The sequence below is a fragment of the Myotis yumanensis genome, unplaced genomic scaffold, assembly GCF_028538775.1.
Source record: "Myotis yumanensis isolate MYYU_CA2020_CCGP unplaced genomic scaffold, mMyoYum1.0.hap1 SCAF_8, whole genome shotgun sequence".
Lineage (NCBI taxonomy): Eukaryota > Metazoa > Chordata > Mammalia > Chiroptera > Vespertilionidae > Myotis > Myotis yumanensis.
Genome location: NW_027223759.1, coordinates 39098422 through 39122933, shown reverse-complemented (window position 1 = coordinate 39122933; position 24512 = coordinate 39098422). Strand labels below are relative to the sequence as shown.

General features: G+C 37.8%; 1 protein-coding gene across 4 annotated transcripts in view; it reads right to left on the bottom strand.

Moving 5' to 3' along the window:
* Window positions 1–24512, bottom strand: part of ZNF385B (zinc finger protein 385B) — a 346769-nt gene that overhangs the window by 302720 nt on the left and 19537 nt on the right. For 2 of the 4 annotated variants that reach the window (XM_070422656.1, XM_070422649.1), the window contains exon 2: window positions 21449–21579. The exons of 1 other annotated variant lie outside the window; for it this stretch is intronic. In XM_070422656.1, the coding sequence (XP_070278757.1) occupies window positions 21449–21500 (52 nt within the window). In that variant the 5' untranslated portion in view covers window positions 21501–21579. Of the gene's footprint in view, window positions 1–21440; window positions 21580–24512 lie in introns of all 4 variants that reach the window. One more of the 4 variants, XM_070422651.1, reaches the window with a different exon arrangement.

The window sequence follows — 24512 nt, the reverse complement described above, 5'->3', positions numbered from 1 at the left end:
TTCTTCTTGGTACATGTTAGTCAACAACAGCTGAGATTCTATTAATATACTTTTCCCCATGTTACATTCTTTCAGGATACTCTGTGGTATATGAATTGTACAATTTTCAAAATCAGACATATAAGAATTAGACATAGTACTTTGGGTATTTCTCCCAAAATGGTGTCTACAGTCAAAGAAAAATGTACTGAGAATATTTTTGAAAATATAACTAGCATACTGTTAAAAATAAGTTTATCATATGTTTCCAGACTTTTCAAATGCCTTGAGAGTGCATATATATGTATATGTATATATGTAAATGTAGATATATTTATATATAACTTAAAACTTTCTACTGATATATTTTCCTGAGCTGTAAGAGCTTTTTAATAAAAATTTGATACTTTTCTATAATAGTTACTTAAAAATCTCCTCTCCAGTTAACTATGTGGCTTTGGTTTTGTTAATGAGAATTAACATGCAGAAGATTTCATCAAGATTTTCCAGTATATCTACATAAAGTTTCACAGGGCATTGGCATAACTCCTAATCTTTTCTGGCTGGGCCATAGTCTTTTACTTAATCATAAATGCATTTATTTGTTTTTCTCTCTTTTTATTATTCCATTTACCAAAAGTTTGTTTGATTTTAAACCAGTCTTAGAATCATCAATCCTATTGTTTTTCAGTTTACCAACATTAAATTCTGTTTAAGCTTTATTATTATTTTATTCTGACTGCTTTAGTTCAGTTTATTGCTGTTATTCTGTTTCAAGATTTTATTCCTTCTAAATATCTAGAGTTGAATGTTTCACTAATTTACTTTCAAATTTTATTTTTAACAATAAATCCTCTTATTGTTATGAATTTATTTATAAATAATTTTGGCTACAGAGCATAACTTTAATATGAAATTTTCTTCTTTATTTTCTTAAAAGCCTGTAGTTGTATTTTTTTATTTCCTTTTTGACCTGGAGGGGGAAGAATGTTTGCTTTTTCCCATGAATATTCTAAGTTTGGAAATGAGTTTTATGAATAGGGTCTCTATCTAAGACATTAAAACCCTAATAATATTATTAGCTATTGATAAGTCTCAGCGTATTACTGCATGTCTCTTTTACATATGGCTAGCCTAGAAACAACTGCAACATTTTCTGGTTGTGCATTTCAGTTCAACCTATCAAAACTAATAGAAAATTTCAAATGGAACTATTAGCAAAATTTTTCTACAGAACAGTTTTTCCGTTTTCTACTCAAAGCACTTATTGAAGGAAAGACTGTTAGTCTTTACAGGAAGTCCTTGCAGGGTGCTGCAACTGGTGAGTGGACACAAACTCCGGTTGTCAGAGCACCCTTCATCCTTCCTCCCTTTGGCACTCTGTCCCTCTCCTTCCGCCAACCTACACCACTTTTAAAGTAGTAGTCACAAACTCAGTCACTTGAGGTCAATTAAGGTCCTTGTGATTAAAAGTCTTTAAAGACATTTATTATCAGAAATGCTCATGTTAATTACTTTAAATAATCTGTTAGACATTTGCGTTTCTTCCAACAAAGGAAGCATGGGGAGTTCAAGAGTTTGGGAACAGGGTAGGTGCTGCTGAGCAAATAAGGAAAGGCTCTAACTCAAAGTTCGGTTATTTTTACATTTTATACCCCTTGGTTAGAAACCACACATGAGTCTAAAAACAATTCTCTTGTTAAATGACTTCTACTTCTCATGGGAAGACTTTAGTTTCACATGTGATCCTTTGGGCCTCTGACAGAGATCAACAAAAGAGGCAGTTTTAAGATGCCATTCCTCATCTAGCCATTTTACTAAGATATACTTTACCCAAGATAGCATAAATGACTACCTGTTTTCCCCTTGGTATGTGTCAGATAAACCAGAGCTCACAGTTCAGCCTTGACTATAGTCCTCACAGATATGATTAATGATATATTCCAAGCAGAAGTCCCAAGGAAAGCATCTTATCCTAATTCTTATTAACCTAATGAAATGGTGTAGTTCATAATTCATTAATCTCACTGGAGTAACAAAATAGGCTACAAGAAGAGTGCCTCCATCATGTCCAAAGAGACAAAGTTGAGATGACTCATTAGTGATAACATATGCTTAAAATTCACCATGTTCTGCTAAATAATACAAAGTTTCCTGTAAAAAAAATTAAAAAGTAACAGCAACATACACATTACGTTCCTCCTTTCAAGGAAAATATTCTCCTCCAAAGAAGCATAAAGGATTCTTTTTAAGTGATTAAAATTTTGGGTTTTCCATGAAAGAAAATTTTATACACAATAGATTTCTACAATATATATTACAGAGGTGATGAGCTAAATAAAAGTCTACTGAGCACAGTGACTTACAAAAGACCATGGGAAAGGGTGGATAAATAGGTGTTGTCCTTCTTCTCCAGGCTCCTCGGGCCTTCTCTTCAAGGAGGATTGCCTGTCACTCCTATTGACTACACACTGCCCAAGTGTGAGGCCATTCCACAGCTTACAGTTATTAAATTAATGGGCCTTTGTACATCCCTTTACTCTCAACTAGCTTTTAACTAAAGGCAAAACAGATTAACATGTAAAACCAATTTCTTCTGGTGACGTACTTTAAAGCTCAAGAATAACATGAGGCAATAATGATGAAAATTATATACTCTGTCTGACTCATATGAATACTAATTGTCATCATCAGCAGCAGCAGCAGCAGCAGCAGCAACATAGACCTTGGTGTCAAGAGTGTTTGGCATGCCCTAACCCAGCCGTGGGCAAACTACGGCCCGCGGGCCGGATCCGGCCCGTTTGAAATGAATAAAACTAAAAAAAAAAAAAGACTTTACCCTTTTATGTAATGAGGTTTACTTTGAATTTATATTAGTTCACACAAACACTCCATCCATGCTTTTGTTCCGGCCCTCCGGTCCAGTTTAAGAACCCATTGTGGCCCTCGAGTCAAAAAGTTTGCCACCCCTGGGCTAGTTGCTCTGCTCTATTACACAGGTGCAGTGCAAGCATCTCACACACACACACACAAAAAGTGACTTTTCATTATAAATAAAAATATGAAGATGCTTGCTATGACTAGACACATTTACTTTTACATCTAGCTAGCTCTTCAGGCCAACCAAGAACACAAAGCTGAGTGCATTTCTAACTACTTCTTAGCTTTTTGTCAAAATTTGTTTCACTAACAAGTGTGTCTGTAACATTTTCCTTAACCCTCCTTTCTCCTTGTTTCCATTGTTTCTCTTTGTACAGAGCATCCTGACTTGGATAGTTTTTCTTGCATTTTTATGGTTCATCCTGTCTCCACCTCCCTAATCCAACACCCAGGCTCAAAGACCTTCCTATATCAGTCACAGAAATAGCAGGTCATTTATCTTCTCACATAATGATTCTCAAATATTTGCAAATCAAATGGTTTACAATTATTTTTAAATCTTGTATTGGGCCGAAAATCTTTGATTGCAAGTAACTGAAACTCCAACTCAAAGGCTTGAGCAATAAAAGTTATTAATACAATTTATTGCAATAAAAGTTATTTTTAAAAAAAAGAGAAGAAGGGTTATTTGTTCATATAACCAAAAACACCAGTGACAGCATTTGGCTTGATCCAGTAGCTGAATAATGTCACCAAGACTATCTTTATACCCACCCTCTGACCTTAGGTATTATATTCACCTTCAGGATTGTTTTGATCTCAGATGATCTGCAGTACCTCCTAAGGCTACAGCTTCAGTTGCTTTCATTAGGAAAGTCATAGTCTGTTTCCCTAGTAGTTCAATTAAAATGCCAGTATTGTCTAGCAGGAATGGGGGACGTCCAGCCCACAGGCCATATAAGGCCCTGCCTAGACAACCACAGACAGGACTTGAAATTCAATACTTTTATGAGCTTTTTTTCATAGCAATACAAATTTATGTTAAGTGAATTATATTAAGTGAATGACGTTATAAATATCCAAATGGTCCTTGGCAGAAAAAAGGTTCCCTATCCCTGGTCGAGTGGTACACATCAGGACCACATGACCATCACTAAAATGTATGGCTGTGGCTAAGGGGATGGGAAGCAAGGACTGCTTAAACTCATCAGGGACCTTTTGGAAATGATGTTTGTTAACCAAACTTCACAGTTGGGAAATTTGAGACACTGCATTCGAAAGAGAGAAAGGATGCTCTGGAGTCAACCAACAAACATGGACTACAAAACTAAATCCTGGATGTATATCGGGTTGTGATTCTTCTGCACTTTTTATTCCTTATAGTAATATCCCACAGAGAATAGTGTAGCATTCTCTAAACCACAGGTACAATATGAATGGTGGGATTAGTAACACACAAACATACAGAGAATAAATGCTGAATATATGCTTGCTAGATCAATACATTTGGGAATCACAAAATGAGAAGAATATAAAATTTATAAATCGTATTTAAACAAACTTGTCATTTAAAAAAGTCTTGGTGACCACAGGCCCATGTTTTGCTTTTCTTATTATTGTTTTTTCACTTCCAAAGCACCATACATTCAGAATCACACTTGGAAAGGACATTTGTTTTTCTAATATTTTCATTGTGATTTTATAATGTTATTGAAAGATAAAAATATGATTTTTACATAGGGTGGCCTTTTGTCCCTGGGTAACTATCAATAATACTCACTTTCACTCTCAGGAAAGTCCTGCTTTGGGCAATAAATTATTTTTCAGTCTAATTTTAAATAAATGTCAAACATATTACATTCTGAAAGAATTGTGAGACAAGAAAACTATCTTACCAAATAAAATTAAATAGGCATACTCTTTATGTGAGTAAAAAATGTTCATTTTATCATGCTGTAAGAAATATAGTCTCACTTCTAACATCTGAGAGAAAACTCATTTGAAACCACAGCTGTTGTGCTTTAGGGATATGGATTAAAACTCATCATTATCCTTCTGTTAATACTCTTCCCTGGACCAATCAGTGGTTGAATGGTATTTACAGACCCTGCACACCAAGCTGACTTGAATGGCCTTTGTACTGTAATACAATCAGATTATGTCTAATCCAAATGCAGTGTGTCCTTTATAGGACAGACAAATCCTAATCCCCCGTTTACAACAGCAAAGCCAGTCCAGTTTCTGATGGTTACTATCCGTTTCCTTAAAAAAAAAAAAAAAGTGTGACAAAAATTAAAATGAATTTTAAATTCACTCAATCTAAATTTAATATAAAAATAAGTATTTGGAGGTTTTGAGCTGTGGTTAAAGCACATTTTGATAATCTAAATTATGTTATTACAAAATACAATGCTTTTCCTTCTAAAGAATACAGATTAACAAAATAAACTATCCCCACTATTGTAGAAGAATGAAGCCAAGCTGAAAAAACATCTCATTTCCTGTTTTCTAAATTACTTGAAAGTTTATCTTGAAGCTCAGATTATGCAGTTAGCTTCCCTTATATTTTATCAGTTAAATCTTTTAAAGCAGAAGACCCCCCCCTACAAGATGACTCACCAAACCATTCTAAAATGAGCCTTTTTGCCATGTCATAAGACTGTTGTCAAGTCCTGCTCTACCCTGAACCTTTGAGATTAAGTGCCTTTTTCAAGGACATGAGGGGGTGAAGTACAGGTGGAGACAATACTCCTGAGCTCATGGCTTTCACCATCTGGCAGCCCCGACTTTCATATCCTTTACTGCCACCCCCTTCCTCTAAGGACCCTAGAATTCACTGTTAGCCCTGATGACATCTTCTCCCTCAGCTCTGCAGGCTTCAGTGAGACCATTTTGGGAATCCTCCTTTTTAAATTTTACATGGTCTCTGTCAGCCGCATGACATGGAAATGAGAGTCTAATACTAGAAAAGAATGGGTAGACAAAAAACATTATTGAAGAAAAAGAAAAAAAATTCAAAATGTAGCTACCACCCTCCAGAGGACAGCGCCTGGGGTTTGGAATTGACAAACAGAAATGGAATTCAATGTTTAAAGGAATAAGGGAGAAATTTTTCTAAAGGCATTAGGAAGGAAAAGAGTATTTCCACAAAGACAGATTGTGCACTGTTTCTTAAAACAACTCTATAAAGCTACAAATAAAACAACAGCAAAACAGGCAAGGGTTTCGAAGCACTCATGGGTTTTCTTCAGGGATGGATGTGGAAGGCAGGCTTGTTAAGAAGAAGGAAAAGATGACATTTCAACTCTAACTTGATGATTGATTTCATTCCTATTAAAAAAAATTTTTAAAAATTCAGGCACGACTTTCCCCATCCCCATCCATCTTTATGAAGCAAAGAGCTATCAATAGCTTTGCTGAAAAGCAAAAATATTCCTGAGAGGTGCCTTTAGAGTATTTAACAACCTCTCTTAAAGCAGGGGGTCAGTAGCAAACTATTTCTCCACAGTACACACAATGGATCTATATCTATAATGAATGTATGTTTTTAAAATCTGTTTTGTAAATTATTCACAATAAAATTCTTACCTAGATTCCTCTCACTGCCTAACATCTACCCACAAAAATACATACTAAAAATAAATATCAACCACTCTTGAATCTATAAATAACGTAACAAGAAAGCTAAATTCAACACTAAAAATGCATAAGGCATACACCCAAGACAAATTTAGCTGACTTCTGGTTTATGTATCAATTCAAAACATTCAATTCCTTCATCCATTCAATCTTTATTAAGCTCCTACCATGTTCTAAGTACCACAGTAGACGGAAGACAAATTGGAAACTTGCCTTATGTTTACTGACGTTAAAAATCTAACAGACGTACAATTATTTTAGGGGATATAATAACATAATGCATTATCAGAAGCTGATAAATTCTTCAAGCTGCCCTCAATTTACTAAGAGCCCACCGTGTACCACACACTGTGTTGAGCACTAGGGATGCTGTAGTCAACATGTGTAAATAGGGTGGGAGTGCGAGGAAGAAAGAAGGCACAAGGAACGGCAAGAGCAAACACTTGCAGGTGTGGAAAGAGTGTGAATAGAACTGCAAGCAGCTGGGTATTTTGTAGAGAGAAAACATGAGAAGAGGGGTTGGGGAGAGGGGTAAATAGAGATTCAGAGAGAGCCTAGGTCAGAGTGGTCCTTATATGCTTCCTCCTAAAACTAGAGCTCTATGCTGTACACAATAAGTCGCTTAGACTCTGAAGAAAGGACCTCTTCCCACTATTTCAAATATTTAACAGCTAATTTCATAGCATCATATGTACCAAGGAAATGATGGTTTAGTGGGAAATTAGTGTTTTGCATTTATATACTGTAAATATAAATGATGATTTGTTTGAAATATGTAAATTTGACATGCAAAAGATAATAATTCACAGTATTAATATTAAATATTCTTTCAAAATAGACTAAACATATATGTTAAAATCAGAATTGCCTCACATTCCCCCCCACCATTATTAACTGCTACCGAGTAAATGCTGCCTTCTTTGAGGCTGAGTTGGACGTACATATTGCCTTTCTTGTATCATGTTATTTAAATATAACATACATACATACAAGCAAAAGTCATTAGGAGACAATATATGTAACCAGCATTAAAGCAAGAGATGGGGTCCCCCAACTCCCAGAAGTCTCTCCAGGCCCCTGATAATCATTTCCTGATTCAAGGGTAGGAAATGTTTTTAAACTTCCTAAAAGTAGAATTCTCCAGTATTTATTTTTTGTGAGTTTTGTCCATGTTGTGTGGATTTATGTAAATCATTCATTTTCGTTTCTCTGTAGTATTCTATTGTATGACTATATCACAATTTATTTATCCAATTTACTGTAAATTGACATTTGAGTATTTTTCAGTTGTGGTTATTAAAAATTATGCTGCTATGAACATCTTGCATTTTGGGGACATAGGTATACATACTTGTAGAACTGAGGGACCTGCCTTATTTAGTATTGTTCATTTGTTTGTAACATTAATACTCTGAAACACAGAGTAAGATAGGGATAGGTATGAAACCAAAGAAGAATATAAGAGGTAAAAATACAAAGAACATCTGGACTAAAATGTAAATGTTACTTATTGTTTATTAATTCTTTCACCATGAGCCCATCATATCACATATCATTTAGGGAGGAAACTCTTTAAAGTATAACATTATATATAACTGAAACTTGTGAACACAAACGGCAGTGTGGTGGTTGCAAGAGGGAAGGGAGTAGGGAGAGAAGGAGGCCCAAATATATGGTAACAGGAGAAGATTTGACTTTGGGTGGTGGCACACAGTGCAAAATACAGATCCTGTAACATAGAAACCCACACCTGAAACCTACATGTTCATGTTAACCAATGTCACCCCAATACATTTATTTTAAAAATAAAGTATAGCCGAAACCGGTTTGGCTCAGTGGATAGAGCGTCGGCCTGCAGACTGAAAGGTCCCAGGTTCAATTCCGGTCAAGGGCATGTACCTGGATTGCGGGCACATCCCCAGTAGAAGATATGCAGGAGGCAGCTGATCGATGTTTCTCTCTCATCGATGTTTCTAACTCTCTATCTCTCTCCCTTCCTCTCTGTAAAAAATCAATAATATATATATATATTTTTAAATAAATAAATAAAAATAAATAAAAAATAAAGTATAATATGAACTCATTTCTGCTTGGTAGCTTGATTAAATAAACTTTTTAAAAAATAAATCCTTTACTCAATTTTATCTTTTAGATAATTTGCTTCAACATTAAACAAACTATCATTCAGTGGCTACGTTACTGCTAAAAAGGATGTGCCAAGGGAACCTAAAAGGAAACATTTGGAGAAGAAATGACTCTTGGTTTTCATGAAGGTTGAGAGTTTGAAAAATACAAACCACTTCAAGAAAAACTACATAACCTTTCCTTTAAACAGGCCTACAAAACCAAATCACAGGCAACTGTATTTCTGAAAATATTTCACAAGACGTGCATGATTTGAAATATATGGGCTTTATGGATTGCCTGGGCTCTGTGCCTGGATATTTTCCCAGAGATCATCTCATGTTTTTATTCCTAGGATCAATAGTGTCAGCAGATGTGAAGGCTTGTTAGCCAAGTACAGGGATTTAAAAAGAAAGAAAGGGATGGAGATAAGAAAGAGGGAGGGAAGAAAGGAGGAAGGGAGGCAGATAAACAGAGAAGGGAGGGAGAGAGGGAAGGAGAGAGAGGGGGACTCAAGCATTTCAAAAATCCCCCAAACAGTAACTCAAAGAATAGGACAGATAAAAAAGAAATTATAAAGGAGTGGAAGTGCTTGAACAATAACTACACAGAACATTTTACTGAGTGACTAGGTTTTAGTTGAGAAATACAACCAGCTCTAAAGCATACACACCATTCTATATCTTTCTACGTCATTCTAAAACATAATAAAAAATGAAATGTGAAAATGTTTCTGATAAACAATTTCATGATCTTGATAATATTTCTCCACATAGCTGAAGACACTTTGTTCACTGAAAAAGCATTAAATACTCTCCCAGGTCTTCAGTGGTTAAAAGATCTTCTTGTAAATGTCTTCAGGAACACAGTCATGTGTCACTTAGTGGTGGGATAATGCTCTGGGAAATATGTTGTCAGGTGATTTTGTCCTGTGCTGACATCATAGAGGGCACTAAGATGGCATAGCCTGCTACACACCTCTGCTATATGGAATAGCCTATTGCTCCCAGGCTACAAACTGGTATAGATGTTACTGTACTGAATACTGTAGGCAATTTTAACCCAATGATAAGTATTTGGTTATATAAACATATCGAAACACAGAAAAGGTACAGTGAAAATATGGTATAAAATCAAAAATGCTACACCTGTGCAGAGCCCTTAGCATGAATGGCGTTTGCCAGACTTGAAGTTGCTGTGGATGAGTTGGCGAGTGAGTGGTGAGTGAATATGAAGGGTAAGAGGTTGCTGCACACTACTGTAGACTTTATAAATTCTGTGCACTTAGGCTACACTTAATCTATAAAACAAGAGATTAAATCAAGCACAAGAGAAATGATGCAATCAAAAGATGCCATAAACATGAGATGAATGAGGTTGCTGCCAGCGTAACACAGAATACTGTTTTATAGCACTTTTCTTAATGAATAGAAAAAAGTACACTGCAAAATCACTATAAAAGTGTAGTATAGTAGATATAGAAACCAGTAACATAATCATTTGTCATCTTCAAGTATTATGTAGTGCACATAATTGTATGTGCTATATTGCTATACTACCAGCAGCACAGCAGACTGCTTTACACCAGCATCACCACAAACATGTGAGTGATGTGTTGTGCTAGAATGTCATGACGGCGACATCAGTACAGCTACAACATCACTAAGCAATAGCAAATTTTCAGCTTCATTATAGTATTACTAGAGGCCCAGTGCACAAAAATTTGTGCACTCGGGGGGTTCCTCAGCCCAGCCTGTGCCCTCTCGCAGTCTGGGACCCCTCGGGGGATGTCCACCTGCTGGCTTAGGCCCGCTCCCCGGGGGATCGGGCCTAAGCTGGCAGTCAGCTTAATTTGCAGGAGGGTTAATTTGCATGTTTCTTTTTATTATATAGGATGGTGCCACTGTCGTATATGTGGTCCATCATGGACTGAAACATCATTATGCAGCACATGACTTAATGCTAATTCACTAATCAGAGAAAAATTAAATAAACAACTGGACATCTGCATGCAAAAAAAAAAGAAAAGAAAAGAATCTAGACACTAAGATTACACCTTTCAAAAAGTTAACTCTAAATGGATCATGGACATAATGCAAAACACAAAACTATAAAACTTCTAGAAGATCTCATTGATCTTGGATTTGGCCCCAAGTTTTTAGATACAATGCCAAAAGTATAATCCATGAAAATAAAATTTGATAAATTTGATAACTGGAACTTCATTAAAATTTAAAAATTCTGCCTTGTGAAGACATATTTAAGAGAATGAAAATGTAAGACTGGGAGAAAATATTTTCAAAACACATATCTGATAAGAGAACTTGTGTCCAAAATATACAATGAACTGTCAAACACAACAATAAGAAAAGAAACAACCAAATTAAAAAAAGGGCAAAAGATCTGATAGACACCTCACCAAAGATTTACAGATGTGAAATTAACATCTGAAAAGATGCTTAATACTAAAAACATGCAAATTAGAAAACAAAGACACATCAGTATATACCTAAGAGAATGTCTAAAACACTGACAATGCCCAATGCTGGTGAGAATGTGGAACAACAACCCTCATTCACTGCTGGTAGGAATGTAAAATGGTACAGCTACTTTGGAAGACAGGCAGATTTTTACAAAACTAAACATAGTGTTACCATAGGATCCAGCAATCACTATTCCAGGTATTTACCCAAATGAGCTAAGAACTTATTTCCAGACAAAAACCTACACATTTATGATTACAGTGGCTTTATTCATAAATGCCAAAACTTGGAAGCAACCAAGATGTCCTTCCAGAGGTGAATGGATAAAGAAATGGTGTTACATAATGGAATATTCAGCAATAAAAAGAAATAAGCTATCAAGCCACAAAAAAGATGTGAAGGAATCTTAAATGCACATTGCTAAGTGAAAGAAGACTATCTGCAAAGCCAATACCATATGATGCCAACTATATGACATTTTGAAGAAGATTACTGGTTCCCAGTGGTTGGGGAAGGAAGGGAGAGATAAATAGGTACAGCATAAGGGATTTTTAGGACAGTGAAATTATGTTGCATGATACTGTGTAGTGGTGGATAACCATATGCTTTTGGCAAAACTCATAGAACAGTACAACACAGAGAGTGAACCCTAATGTAAACTATGGACCTTTGTTAACAGTAATGTATCAATATTGGTTCAGCATCTGTAATTAAGGTACCACACCAATGCAAGATGTTAACAATAGGGGAAACTGAGGAGTAGAAGAGAGGGAGTATAGGGAACTCTACTTTCTCCTCAAATTTTTCTGTAAACCAAAAATTTCTCTAAAAAATAAAATATATTAATTTAAAAATTACATAAACTGATTTTTATTTTCAGGCAGTTAAAATATCTGAAAACATACAATATTACTCATGATATGGAAAACAAGGGAAATTGTACTTAAACCCTGAACTAAAGATGCCTGGTCTACGCAGACTTCCTTTTCCAGACAGCATCAGTTACTGTGCATTTACAAAGCGCCAGGCACTCTGTTACACATTTGTATGCATTAGCTAAGTTAATCCACACATAACCTCATGAGGTAGATATTGTTATCCTTGTTTTTCAAATAAGGAGGAAGGAACTTTCCCAACTCACATAGCTAGTAACTGGTAAGCAGGCAGACTGACCACACTATGCATTCTTAACCCAGTGCCACAATGCATTTTACTGCAAAACAGAGATTCAATAAAATTACATGAACGTCTCCCATGGGTTCCAAATGTATCAGATTAGTTCACTTAAAAAAATAGGTAAAAATGGACTTATCATCTAAATTATGTTTTATTAAAAAAAATATCTGTGACCTCCATATACTACTTGGCTACACTTGCATGAAATGAAAGTATAATCTCTAATTTTCCAGAAGTAGAAATGCTTGCAAGCAGATACCAATGCTTTTATGACCTACAAGTTTGACCAAATGCTCTTTCCAAGAGAAAAAAGAGAGGTGAGTTTTGGTGTAGCCAGTAATAAGTACAAGGGCCAAGGGTCCAAGACCCCTGTTGTGGCTCAAGCTCTGACACTTCTGTGCCAAGCATGTCTGTCTCTTGGGACCTCAACTTAAAAAGATGGATAGATAAAATCTCTGAGGACCTTCTAGTTCTCGGATTCGTGCATTTTGGAACTTGGAGATTATTAATTCTGTGACAGAGAAAAATAACTCAGTCATAAGGCATTAACAAATTATGAGAGGGCGTGGAGTTTCAATTTAGGCAAAACTGCCTTAGTGTAATGACCAGCCGTGGGATTGAAGTTCTGAGGCAGGGCTTCTTGCGAAAGGCAAGTCTCTGAGTTGCAGAACAGTAAATTAATTAAACTGTGTTAGTGTTAGGAGAATGAGTTCCAGTTGGTATTTTGGTATCTGGGTAACCAAGGCTCTATGCAAAACTGAAGAAGAATAAAAATCTGGCTAGTGCTGTGTTTACAAAGGAATCTCCCTCCTCCCACCGAGGCTGCCTGCTCCCTCACTTCCCTCCTTCACTGGGCTTGCATCCCAGGATGTTCCTTGAGGTTGCCTCTGTGCTACAAAATACGTATTCACCTCTTTGAAAAGTGCAGTCTCACTGCAGCTCCTCCAGGATTTAGAGAAAGCAAACAGATTGAAATTAATCAGGCTACAGTATAAATGGCTGAAAGGAGCTTAACCCTTCCAGGGTCGGTATTTGCATTTTCAAAATGTTAATATACATACACTTTTCAAAAGTGGAATTTGGGTAAGTAAGAGGAAGTTTTGTGGGCTTTTAAATTTTTTTATTAGTTTTTCAGAAAGGAAAGAACATGATTCTAGGACATCCTGCCTTTTACTCATCGCACCTTAGACTACCAAATCAGAAACACAAAAACAGACACTAAGCGCTATTAACCATAGCTAAGATCTGGAAACAGCCCAAGTGTCCATCAGTAGATGAATGGATAAAAAAGCTGTGGTACATTTACACCATGGAATACTATGCAGCTATAAAAAAAGAAGGATCTCTTACCTTTTGAGACAGCATAGAGGGACCTGGAGAGTATAATGCTAAGTAAAATAAACCAGTTAGAGAAAGACAAGTATCACATGGTCTCTCTTATATGTGGAATCAAATGAACAAAATAAACTGAGGAACAAAATAGATCCAGAGACACAGAAGCATGGAACAAGACTGACAAATCCCAGAGGGAAGGGGGGAGGGTGGGCGAGGAGAGAATAACCAAAGAACATGTATGCATACATGCATAATCCATGGACAGAGACAATAGTGTGAAGGCCTGGGGTGGAGCAGGAACCAGGTGGAGGGGGGCAATGGGGGATATCGGGGGGCATCTGTAATACCTTCAAAATAAAGAAAATATTTTTTTAAGTGCAGGCAGATCTTGAAGTTAATTTGTTGGCTGTTAGCATTGATGTAACAATTATAAAATTTGAGAAAGGAATTATTGTAGCTACAAATGAGTAAATATTATCGTATTGTTGTTGTTGGGACCCAGGGTTTTTCCTTTGTGGGAGAAGGAAAAGACAGATACAGATGAGGGAAGGAGAAAAAGAATGCTGTGGCGTGAATGAGAATTAGGGGTATCCTTAAGAACCTATTTGTGTGTGATTGTGTGTGTATTTATTTACTAGCACTGTCCACTGAATGGTTCTAGAAGCAATGATACCACCAACTGAAAACAATGATACCCTGTTAGGAATAAACACATCCAGTTCCAAGATGTTGCTTTCTAAATAGCATCCCCACTAAAACAAACCAGGGGGAATCGCTGATTTCTGGTTTGGAGAAGGGAAAGTACAAAGTAAGCCTGAAGCCTCTCTTTGTGGTGAAAAGAAGAAAGGTGCTCAAAATCTGATCGGAAAGTTCTGCTTGTGGGAGCTCTTGCTAGTTAAGTATGGGACAATTATTGTACCGAAATGGATAATGAGAGGAATAGATTATAACATAATGAATGTTTAAAAGTTCCTGAATCCACACTGATTTTTTTAAAGTGGGGAGAGAAAAGAGACATTTTATTTACAAAAGTAAGACAGCTAATGAGTATAGAAAAAACAAACAAACAAGAGAAGTAGAAAGTCATCATTTTCACAACCATCATAGCAATAACTGATTCTGGAAAGATGCATCTGTGGCCGCTAATATCATTAAGTGCAAAGCTACTAGGAAAAAAGATATTCACAGAATCTCAAAGTATCTCTCCACAGATTATTTATTGATTGCAAAAGGAAAAAATACCTTTGTAATGGGGAAATCTGGCAGCTACACCTTTGCCAGTGATCAAGTTTAATAGTATCATAACATCCTGAGCCACCTGATACCATGCACTATGAAGGACACAACATCACCTATGGAGCCTTCTTGCCAAATTTATTTAACCCAAATCTAATCAAGAGGAAACATCAGACAAATCCAAACCCTCAATTCTGCAGAACAATTGGCTTATACTCCTTGGAAATGTCAATATCCAAGAAGTATAAGGCTAGGGGATTGTTCTGAATTAGAGGAGACAAAAGACATATGACCATCAAAAAATCAGCTATAATGATTGGGACAATTTTGGAAATTTCAATATAAGGAGTATGGTAGATAAAAGTATTATGTTGGAAATTTCCTGAGTGTGTGAAATGTCATGATGTCTACAACTAACTTGAAATGCTTTAGCAAAACAGAACAAAACCATGTATTCTATATAATAAAATGCTAATATGCAAATCAACCGAACAGCAAAAGGACCGGTCACTATGATGCACACTGACCACCAGGGGACAGACGCTCAATGCAGGAGCTACCCCCTGGTGGTCAGTGTGCTCCCACAGGGGGAGTGCCACTCAGCCAGAAGCCAGGCTCACAGCTGGTGAGCACAGGGGCGCTGGCGGGAGCCTCTCCCACCTCTGTGGCAGCGTTAAGGATGTCCGACTAACAGCTTGGGGAGTGGGCCTAAGCCATCGGACATCACCAAGGGCTCCCGAACTGCAAGAGGGTGAGAGGGCACAGGCCAGGCTGAGGGACACAAATCTAATCAAAAGGAAACATTAGACCAGTGGTTCTCAACCTTCCTAATGCCGCAACCCTTTAATACAGCTCCTCATGTTGTGGTGACCCCCAACCATAAAATTATTTTTGTTGCTACTTCATAACTGTAATTTTGCTACTGTTATGAATCATAATGTAAATATCTGATATGCAGGATGTATTTTCATTGTTACAAATTGAACATAATTAAAGCATAGTGATTAATCACAAAAAAAATATGTAATTATATATGTGTTTTCTGATGGTCAGGCAACCCCTGTGAAAAGGTCGTTCAACCCCCAAAGGGGTCGAGACCCACAGGTTGAGAACTGCTGCATTAGACACATCCAAACCCTCAATTCTGCAGAACAATTGGCTTATACAAATTTCATGCACTGGGCCTCTAGTGTATATATATAAAGAAGAGAGATAAAGCAAAGTTGACAAGTTGTTATCAATCAGTGACTCTACATGAATGGTTTCACAACTTTTCTGTGTATTTGAATTAAAAAAAAAAGTTAGGGAAGGGTGGGAACCCTGAGGTAATAGGATACTTTTATATGTGTGTTGGCCCCATAACTCTGTACTCCATATTCTCCAGGTGGGGCCTGGACCTAATGAGGTACATGTAAATTAACAGGTGCACCACAGTGCCTCGGGGAGGCTGGGGAAGTGCAGGCTGCGAGAACCCCAGCGCAGGTCTTTGGAATGTGGCACTTGACGGAACACTGTCCCTTCCTTACTGTGGCCTTCAGGGCCCTCACTATGTGCCCCTGTCACTCTCACTTCCTACCTCTCTGCCTCATCCCCACTTTCCTTTCCGTATTTCTCATGTCCATCAAGGTCCTTCTCCTCCTGGGACTTTGTGTTCTCTGTGCCCTTTGCTTGGGAAGCTCAGCCTCCAGACCCTCCTGTTTCTGCAGCATTCAGATCTTGTGGGTCTTGGCCCAGCGGTCCCCTCCATCTGAGTGTCCTTCCCTGACACCAGCTCTATAGCAGCCCACCATTCTCCGCATGCGCTCTCAGAGCACCCTGTTTAAAATTGTTTTTCGGGCACTCACCCCATGGCACAAGTTAGAAATGATCATATTTACGCATTTATTTATTGGTGTTTTATCTGTCCTCCCAGAAGGGGGCCTTGTCTCTCTTGGTCACTGCTGTAACCCAGTGACTCGATCAATACCTAATGTACGCCATAAACACTTACGGACCTAATGGACCGATGGTGCTAAACCACTGCAAAGCCCTGCAGATTAAACGCTGTATTGCTTCCCCCACAATATTTGCATTCAGAGCAATAAAATAAAAATGCAAAATAAGAGAATTTCAGTCCACAGCCTTTCATATGTCTTTTAAAAGACTGTTTCAAGATACCGGAATCAATTCTTTTGGTTCTTAATGAAACAGAAGCATCTTTGCAAACAATCACAAATCATAGCAAACTGGACCTTCCTGTCCTTGTACCAGGGGATATAACTGCTGCTTTGTTTGCCCCTTGAGCTCCAGTCACCAGCCAGAGGAAAGCATTAAACAATCAGAGGCGGAAAACAAGTCTGCCTTTCCACTTCATTAAATCATATATCTTTTTTACACGTGAGCCACCAGGCTATAAATCATGGAAGACAGAATGAGAGCTAATTAAAGGGTCAGCTGAGCATATCATTTTCAATTCCTGGCACCCAAAAACTGAGATTGCCAATAACTGTGATAAAACCCAGAGCCTTTGCTAACTAATAAAGCAAGGACTTTCAAGCTGCCAGCTTGCTAAGCCATGTTTTCACACATAAAATAATCTATACAGAATATAATTCTTATATGGTAATGAAATTTTAGTCATTTATCCCAGAGTGCTCCGTTAAAATATACTTAGATTTTATTTTATTTTATCTTTGGTAAGGATTACAAGGTAAAAACAAACAAACAAACAAACAAAAAAACAGTGGATTGTGTTACATTCCAGGTTGAAGTTCACTCCTGAGATAGGAAATACTATTGTTTTTAATGGTATTTAGATGGCATCTTTCTTCCAAAGTACATCCAGGGAAAGTAGGTTAGAAAGAAATTCCACGCGTCAGGAGGGAAAACGAAAATGGAGTTAGACCAAGATGGCCAAGGTCACTAAACAAGTCAGTAACTGTTCTGAAAGCAGAACCTGGAGACAGCTGACTCACCGTGGTTTTCCCTCTTCCAAATACACTGCTTCATTTAGAAGGTATTTTGAAGGTATTCAAGTTTATGTATTTTATATTTGCATTCCCGACAACAAAGAGCTTCTACATTAGTAAAAAAAACTATCTTACTTAGACACGATAATAAATATCAAAACTATTTGTTTTCCTTCTTTTAAAGATCTTTATACTGATAGTTATAAATGAAAGCTTGAGATCTAACACAATGAAATAGCACAGTCAGATATAATAGAAGATTATAGTTTTTAAAAAGAAGAAAGATACTTTCTATCATTACTGTCATTTAATAACTTTAAAAATAAGGTGCATTTTCAGAGGTTTTGCATTATGATTAGAATTTTACCAACTTTAATACTACTTCAGAATCACAGCTAAAATTTCAAATGTTAAATACACCCACAGTGTATTTATTAAATCTTTAAAAATATAAATTTCCAATATTTTCTGTTCAAGTCCTAGGGTAGAAAAGAAAGTTTCTCTCTGTGAATACAGAGGTGAACAAGGTGAGAATTAGTGAGTTATACATATCAAGTTTCCAAAGCTATGCCTGTTTCTAAAGCCTCTTTCCAACATGACACACATTTCTCTCTGTGTCCAAGTATAGGAGGTAAAAAAAGAAAAAATAAACCAACACACCAAACAAAAAAGAGCTTGAGCACTACATACAGCATTCAAGAGATTTCTTGGATCTTTCCTCATCTTATGTCTTGAACATGAACTACTGATCACAACACTGACACTTCAGTATGTGCAAAACCAGAAAAACTACACAGGAAATCCTGTCTGTACAACAGATTTGTCTTTTTATCCCTCATACCAAAATCTTCATGCACACGGAGTGCCTCACTTGTGATGACATGGAAAGTGTGGTTAATTTCGTTTGCTACTCTTCATCCTAATATCACTACTATTATACATAGGACACCATCCCCTCTGCAGATCCAAAGAAAATGCCTACTGTATTGCCATTTCCAAAAGAAGATTCCTTAGGAAAAGGAAAGCACAGGGATATAAAGCTATATATAGATAGATATATAAATATCTAGATGGCTAAATCTACAAGCAAAAAATAGCGAATGAGAACACTGGAAGCTTCACGCTATCTCTGGTCTGCCCTATTTGAGCACTATTCACTCTGCCTTAAAAGAAAATCAGTAATTTTTTTTTTACATGGGTAGAATGCTAAATCACAGAAATGAAATTAAGTTATATAAAACTACCTTTAAAATATATTTTTTCACTTAAAAAAGAGTATGAACCAATAATAAATAGACTAAGAGCCAAATATCAGTTACTATTGTAAAAAAAAAAAAAATGGCATGTTGCTGTCCCTTTCAAAAGTCAACACTGAAGTCCTTAACCATCTAGAGGAGAAAAACTATCAAGATTTGGCATTCCTACTTGGATTCTTTCGGATAACTCTTCCCCTGAAGAAGATTCATGCCTGAATCTATAAGACAATTCCTGAGCTGTAGTCAGCTAATGGCCTCTTACTTATACTTTAAAATTCTTTGGAGACATATTAAAGAACAGCTTCAAACACTCTAGTCACTTAACCATCCCATAATTCCTGGGTCTGTTGCTCCCATAACCTCCCAACACACCTAACCCCATGGACCTTACCAGAGAAAACTGTGTGCAGATGAAGTCCTTCCCATCACCCAAACCAACTCAGAGCTCACACCCATTAATTTTCATGGAAAATCATTAGTCAATGAAATGGAAAATTTTCCAGCCAATAGGTCACAAAATAAAATGGCCTTTCTTGACCAGTGAATAAATATCCTTATGCACCATTACTTTTAAATTGAATATTCAATTTTAGGGTACCATTTGAAATGATGTGAGGTAAAACACAAAAATGGACATCTTGTGACATGTCCCTGTGTAATTCAATTCTTTATCATGTAAATCTTTACCATTCACAGACATTCAAAAATCAAAGCGTTTCAGATGGCTAACTATATCAGTCCAGGTCCCAGTGAGAAAGAAGTCCACCATTCAATTTGGGAATATTAGAAGAGGGCTTATGTTTAAAGGACTATTTACATGCATATAGTCAGGGTATACAGGAGCCACAAGGATACTCAGGAACCAGGGGTTGGAGCAGAGGGAAGGGCAGTTACTGAACCTGGAAAGGAGACGAGACCATGGAGAAGGCCACCTTGAGAGGAACAGTGACCAGCAGGGGACACAGCCAGTCTACGGTGCCCTTCTAGGGGGAATTGGGGGATATATATACTCTGATCTCACTCTCCTGCCTTCGTCCTATCTCCTGTCAGCATTTTCCATTAACCAAAACCAACTACAAGGCAGAGGCCAAGGGATTCTTTAGATTCAGTCCATGCAGGTCAGCCTTCCAGAGCAGAGAACTGATTGAACAAGGGTGAGAGTACATCTAAAGGGGCAGACAAAAGACATCCATATGGGCAGAGCAGACCACACACACTCCCATTCTAAGATTAAATTACAGATATATGTATAAATCCTAGAGAATAAAGGCATTCACACAATGCAGGAATAGATGCAAGTCCCCTAGAACAGCCTGTTTTGTTCCCCAGAGTCTCTAAAAGGCACAGAAGCACTGGCAGTGCAAGGCAACATCTCATTGAGTAAGAGCTGCTCATTCTGGCGACACAAAGTTAAATCCGTATTCAGGAAGATTTTGACATAATGTTCTATGAACACTATGCAAAGGAGTTTGGGTTGTCTATGCACAAAATTGAATCACAGAAGTTCTTTAATCAGAGCAACGCCATGATTACATCTTTGTTCAGAAAGATTTCTATGGTGGCACTGGGGTGTTCAGATTAGAAGAGGAAAAGAATGAAATCTAGGAGACCATTTAGAAAGCCATTACAACAATCCAGGAGAGAGATAAATCCAGTATTGTCATTCTGTGGCTTATACTTTTAAAAACCCCTGGTGCCTAATATTTTGTGATATATAAGGCCAAACACAAAATTTGTTTCTTCCGTTTTGAAGTTTCTATATTCTCTCACTGATTCGTTTTTGCTTCTTTACCTCCCAGGACCAATCATTCATTGAGTCCTAGTGAGTCTAACTTCTACCTTTCCTCTTATTTCTGCCAGTGCTTTGATAAAGTCCACATTTATAGCATAGACCAGCGTTTCTCAAATTATGTGCAAACTGTTCTGGGGGATTCCATGAAAAACACAAGACTTCTGGACAAATATTTTGGGAAAGTCCTGGGATAAATACATTTGAATCATTTGCTTATATGGCTTATGAATTCCTAGAGAGGGGTTCCTTCTTTCACAAAAAATCTGGTGACCTCTCCATACACAGCGGTATAACTCAAAATATAGATAGCAAAATGCTGGCGTGGACAAACTATGGTTGTCCCAGCATTTCTGTAAAACTTCAGTTAGGCGGCTGACATTTTTGTATTTATTGCCCCCAGGAAAGAGATTACATAGCGCAAAGCAAGGAAAAAGGTAATCAATTCTTGCAGTTTGAGTTTCAAACATTAAGGGAGCTCATGGGCAACAGACTTTGAAGAACATGAGTAAGAGCAAAGCTTCCTACATTTAGACTAGATAAAAGGAAGGGAGAGGGAAATAGCCAAAGGGTAAGTGAGAGAGTTTCAACTTACGTGGGTACCTGAAAAGGGGACCCAGGTCCCAGCCCATTCACCAGCTCTGTGCTGAGCCATGATGGAAGGAGAGGTAACAGAAACTCCAGAAGATTTGGTGGAGCTAAGGGAATCTGTGCCTTCCTGGGAAGATGGAGCCCTGAGAAAAAAACAAGACTGTAAATAAAATGGCTAAAATATAATTTCATATCTATGTTGGGATTTTTCAACCTCAGTACTATTAACATTTTGGTCCCAATAATTCTTTGTTGTGGAGACCGCCCTGCGCATTGCAGGATGTTTATCAGCATTCCTGGCTTCTATCTACTAGATGACAGTAACATAATTGCCACCCCCAACTGGGACAACCAAAAATGTTTCTAGACATTGCCAAATGTCCCGGGAGGTAAAATTCCAGTTGACAACCACTGGTCTGGGTAGATAGAGTCCTGTCTCAAAGAGTTTCTACCAGGTGCAGTACAGGTTGTGAGTACCTAAATGAATCATTCTGGAGGATCCAGAGCATGGACAAGGTACTAGAACATGAATAAAGAAAAATAAATGCAATGGCAATGGATGCTAGAGAGGACTGATCATTCCCAAAGACAAAATGGTGCACTCCCCCAGATGCCTCCACATTATAGCTGTGCTGGTTAAGACCAGAGATACTGAAGCATCCTAGGAGGCAAGCTATCTAAGTTCAAATCCCAGATCTAACCATTAAGAGCTTTCTGACTTTGACAAATCACTCAACTTTCTGAGACTCAGTTTCCTTGTCTGCAAGATGAAGTTAAGAGCATATACCATAGAGGGTTACTATAGCAATTAAATGTGTTAAAATTTGTAAACTTCCTGCTCTTTATAATAAAGTTTTGAATGAGTGGTGCTTCTTGCCATGTTTATAAACATGCCCTGGAGTTAAATCCAAGTCAGAGAAGAGTGTGACCCTGGATTGTAACTAAATGTCTACCATCAAATCCAATGAGGCTCACAATAGAAACTGAAATTCATAGTTGGTCTCTCTGCATCCAGTCTAAATTCTCTGTTTGCACCCATTCAATGTATCTTCATACCACCACTGGTCATCATATTAAACTTCCAATCTAATCAGACAATGGGTTTCCCATTATCCATAGCTATGGTCACAGAGAGATGCTTCAATAATTCAAGGCTGTGTGGAGGACAGTATGGCATGAGGATCCAATGGGTTTCTGTATGAGATTTTATATAAAAATTCTATGTGCTCCTAAGATATGTTTGAAACTCATTGGCCTACTAGATGCAGATTCCACCAGATGGCAGCCAAGGCCACCCATGAGTAGCCCGTCCCCATCCATCCAGCTGCTCATCAACACAACCCCATGATCCAGCAGGAGACAGTCACTGGTACACAGTACATGTGCCATTAACTTCATAGTTTAGCACATGCTATTTCATTTGCTTGGAATATGTTTCTCTATCCTACAGAGGGGATCTTTTGCTGTGAAACATGGTCAGATTTGCATGTTTGAAAAAAATGCATGACAGGAGGACTTTTGAGACTTTGGTACTGGGTCAGGGGCAGGGGGCTGCTTCATGTGCTGTAGGACTCTTAACCAAGGCTGGGGGGGGGGGGTGGTCCCTATGTAAAATGCACAGCTTCTCTAGATGATCACATTCCCCCACAAAGTTCTGCCACAGCACTGGGGCACTCCAAAGAAGCAGACCATTGGATCAACTAACCTTACAAAATCAACCTCTTTTTCTGTTCTTTCATACTTCCCTGCTTCCCCTTCGCATAAGTCCCTGCTATTCTTCCCTCCCAGGATATAGTCCCCTCAAGGGGCTTTCAGAACACCAAAGCCAATCTCATTTCTAATGTATAGGCAACTTCTGCTTTCATCTCTACAATGCAACTCTCCCCTGAGGCACACGGAGCACAGAGGCCTGGCTGCCTGATGCAAAGGGCAAGGAAACACACATCTAGAGTGAAACACCACTGTGTCACAGTGAATCAGCATTCCACCTGTGTGTGCATCTCAGTGGTCACAACTTCTTTCTTTATACTTTTCTAAAATAAGTTTAGAATAGTTTTTTGGTCAGAAAAATATACTATTAAAAGAAAAGTCCAATTGGTACACACATCTATGTTGCAACACCATCATTCACGTTAAACTATAACATAGGTAGATGACAAAAAGCAGTGCCTTGCTCAGTAGCTGCCTTCTCCCTTTTGCAATCCTTCAACCTGTTCACTTGGTGATGAAAAATGCTGCTATTACCTCGGAGGGTCCCCACTCATTGCCTTCATTCGTGCAGTTCAATGCCACAACCCATCAGACCTCCTCCTTTGTCCCGTTTGGCAGCCAGTCTCAGGACTGCTGCTGGTTTCCCAGCTGTCAAACCCAATTTATCTTCAACACAGAAGCAGGGCCTGGAGAGTGGGCTGAGCAAAGACAACGAAGGCACACTGGGTTCACCCTCGATTTGACTGACTTTGAAAGGAGAAGGAGTGCTAATAACATGGAAAAGTCTCTAGCAGGGACTTGCTTCCTGGCTTTGCAAGAGTTTGGCTAGAAGTGGGCTTCCAGCCTGGGAGATAACAACCCCATACAGTCAACAGCTTTTATCGTTTTCCCAGCTACAAGGATTCCTTTAACCCTAGCAAAGGGGAGCAAGGTAGCATCCATTTTGAACAATTCTGTATAGTATGGCCATACTTCTTGTGATAGCAGATTGGTCCAAAGAAGATACCTAATACAAGCTAACCAATTAGATAGAATGGTATATGCCTGCATAGCCTCCTGGGAAATGGAAACCAATGAAATTGCCTCTCCCATTTCCTAGTTGTAACCTAAGGTAAGGCATTTAACCTTGCTTGGTCTATTTCTTCATATGTAGAAAGAACAGTTGAACTAAAGATGTATAAATTTTCTTTTTGCTCTTTTATGGCGTTCATGATGAAGGTCAGTTGTAGAGTCAGTAAGGCCTGGGTTCAAAATCATGGTGTGTCAGTCACTAGTCTTATAACCAAAAAAAGTTCCTCAGCTTCTTAAATATCAGTTTCATCATTGTAAAACGGAGATGATAATAGTACCTACCTTGTTATTAAAT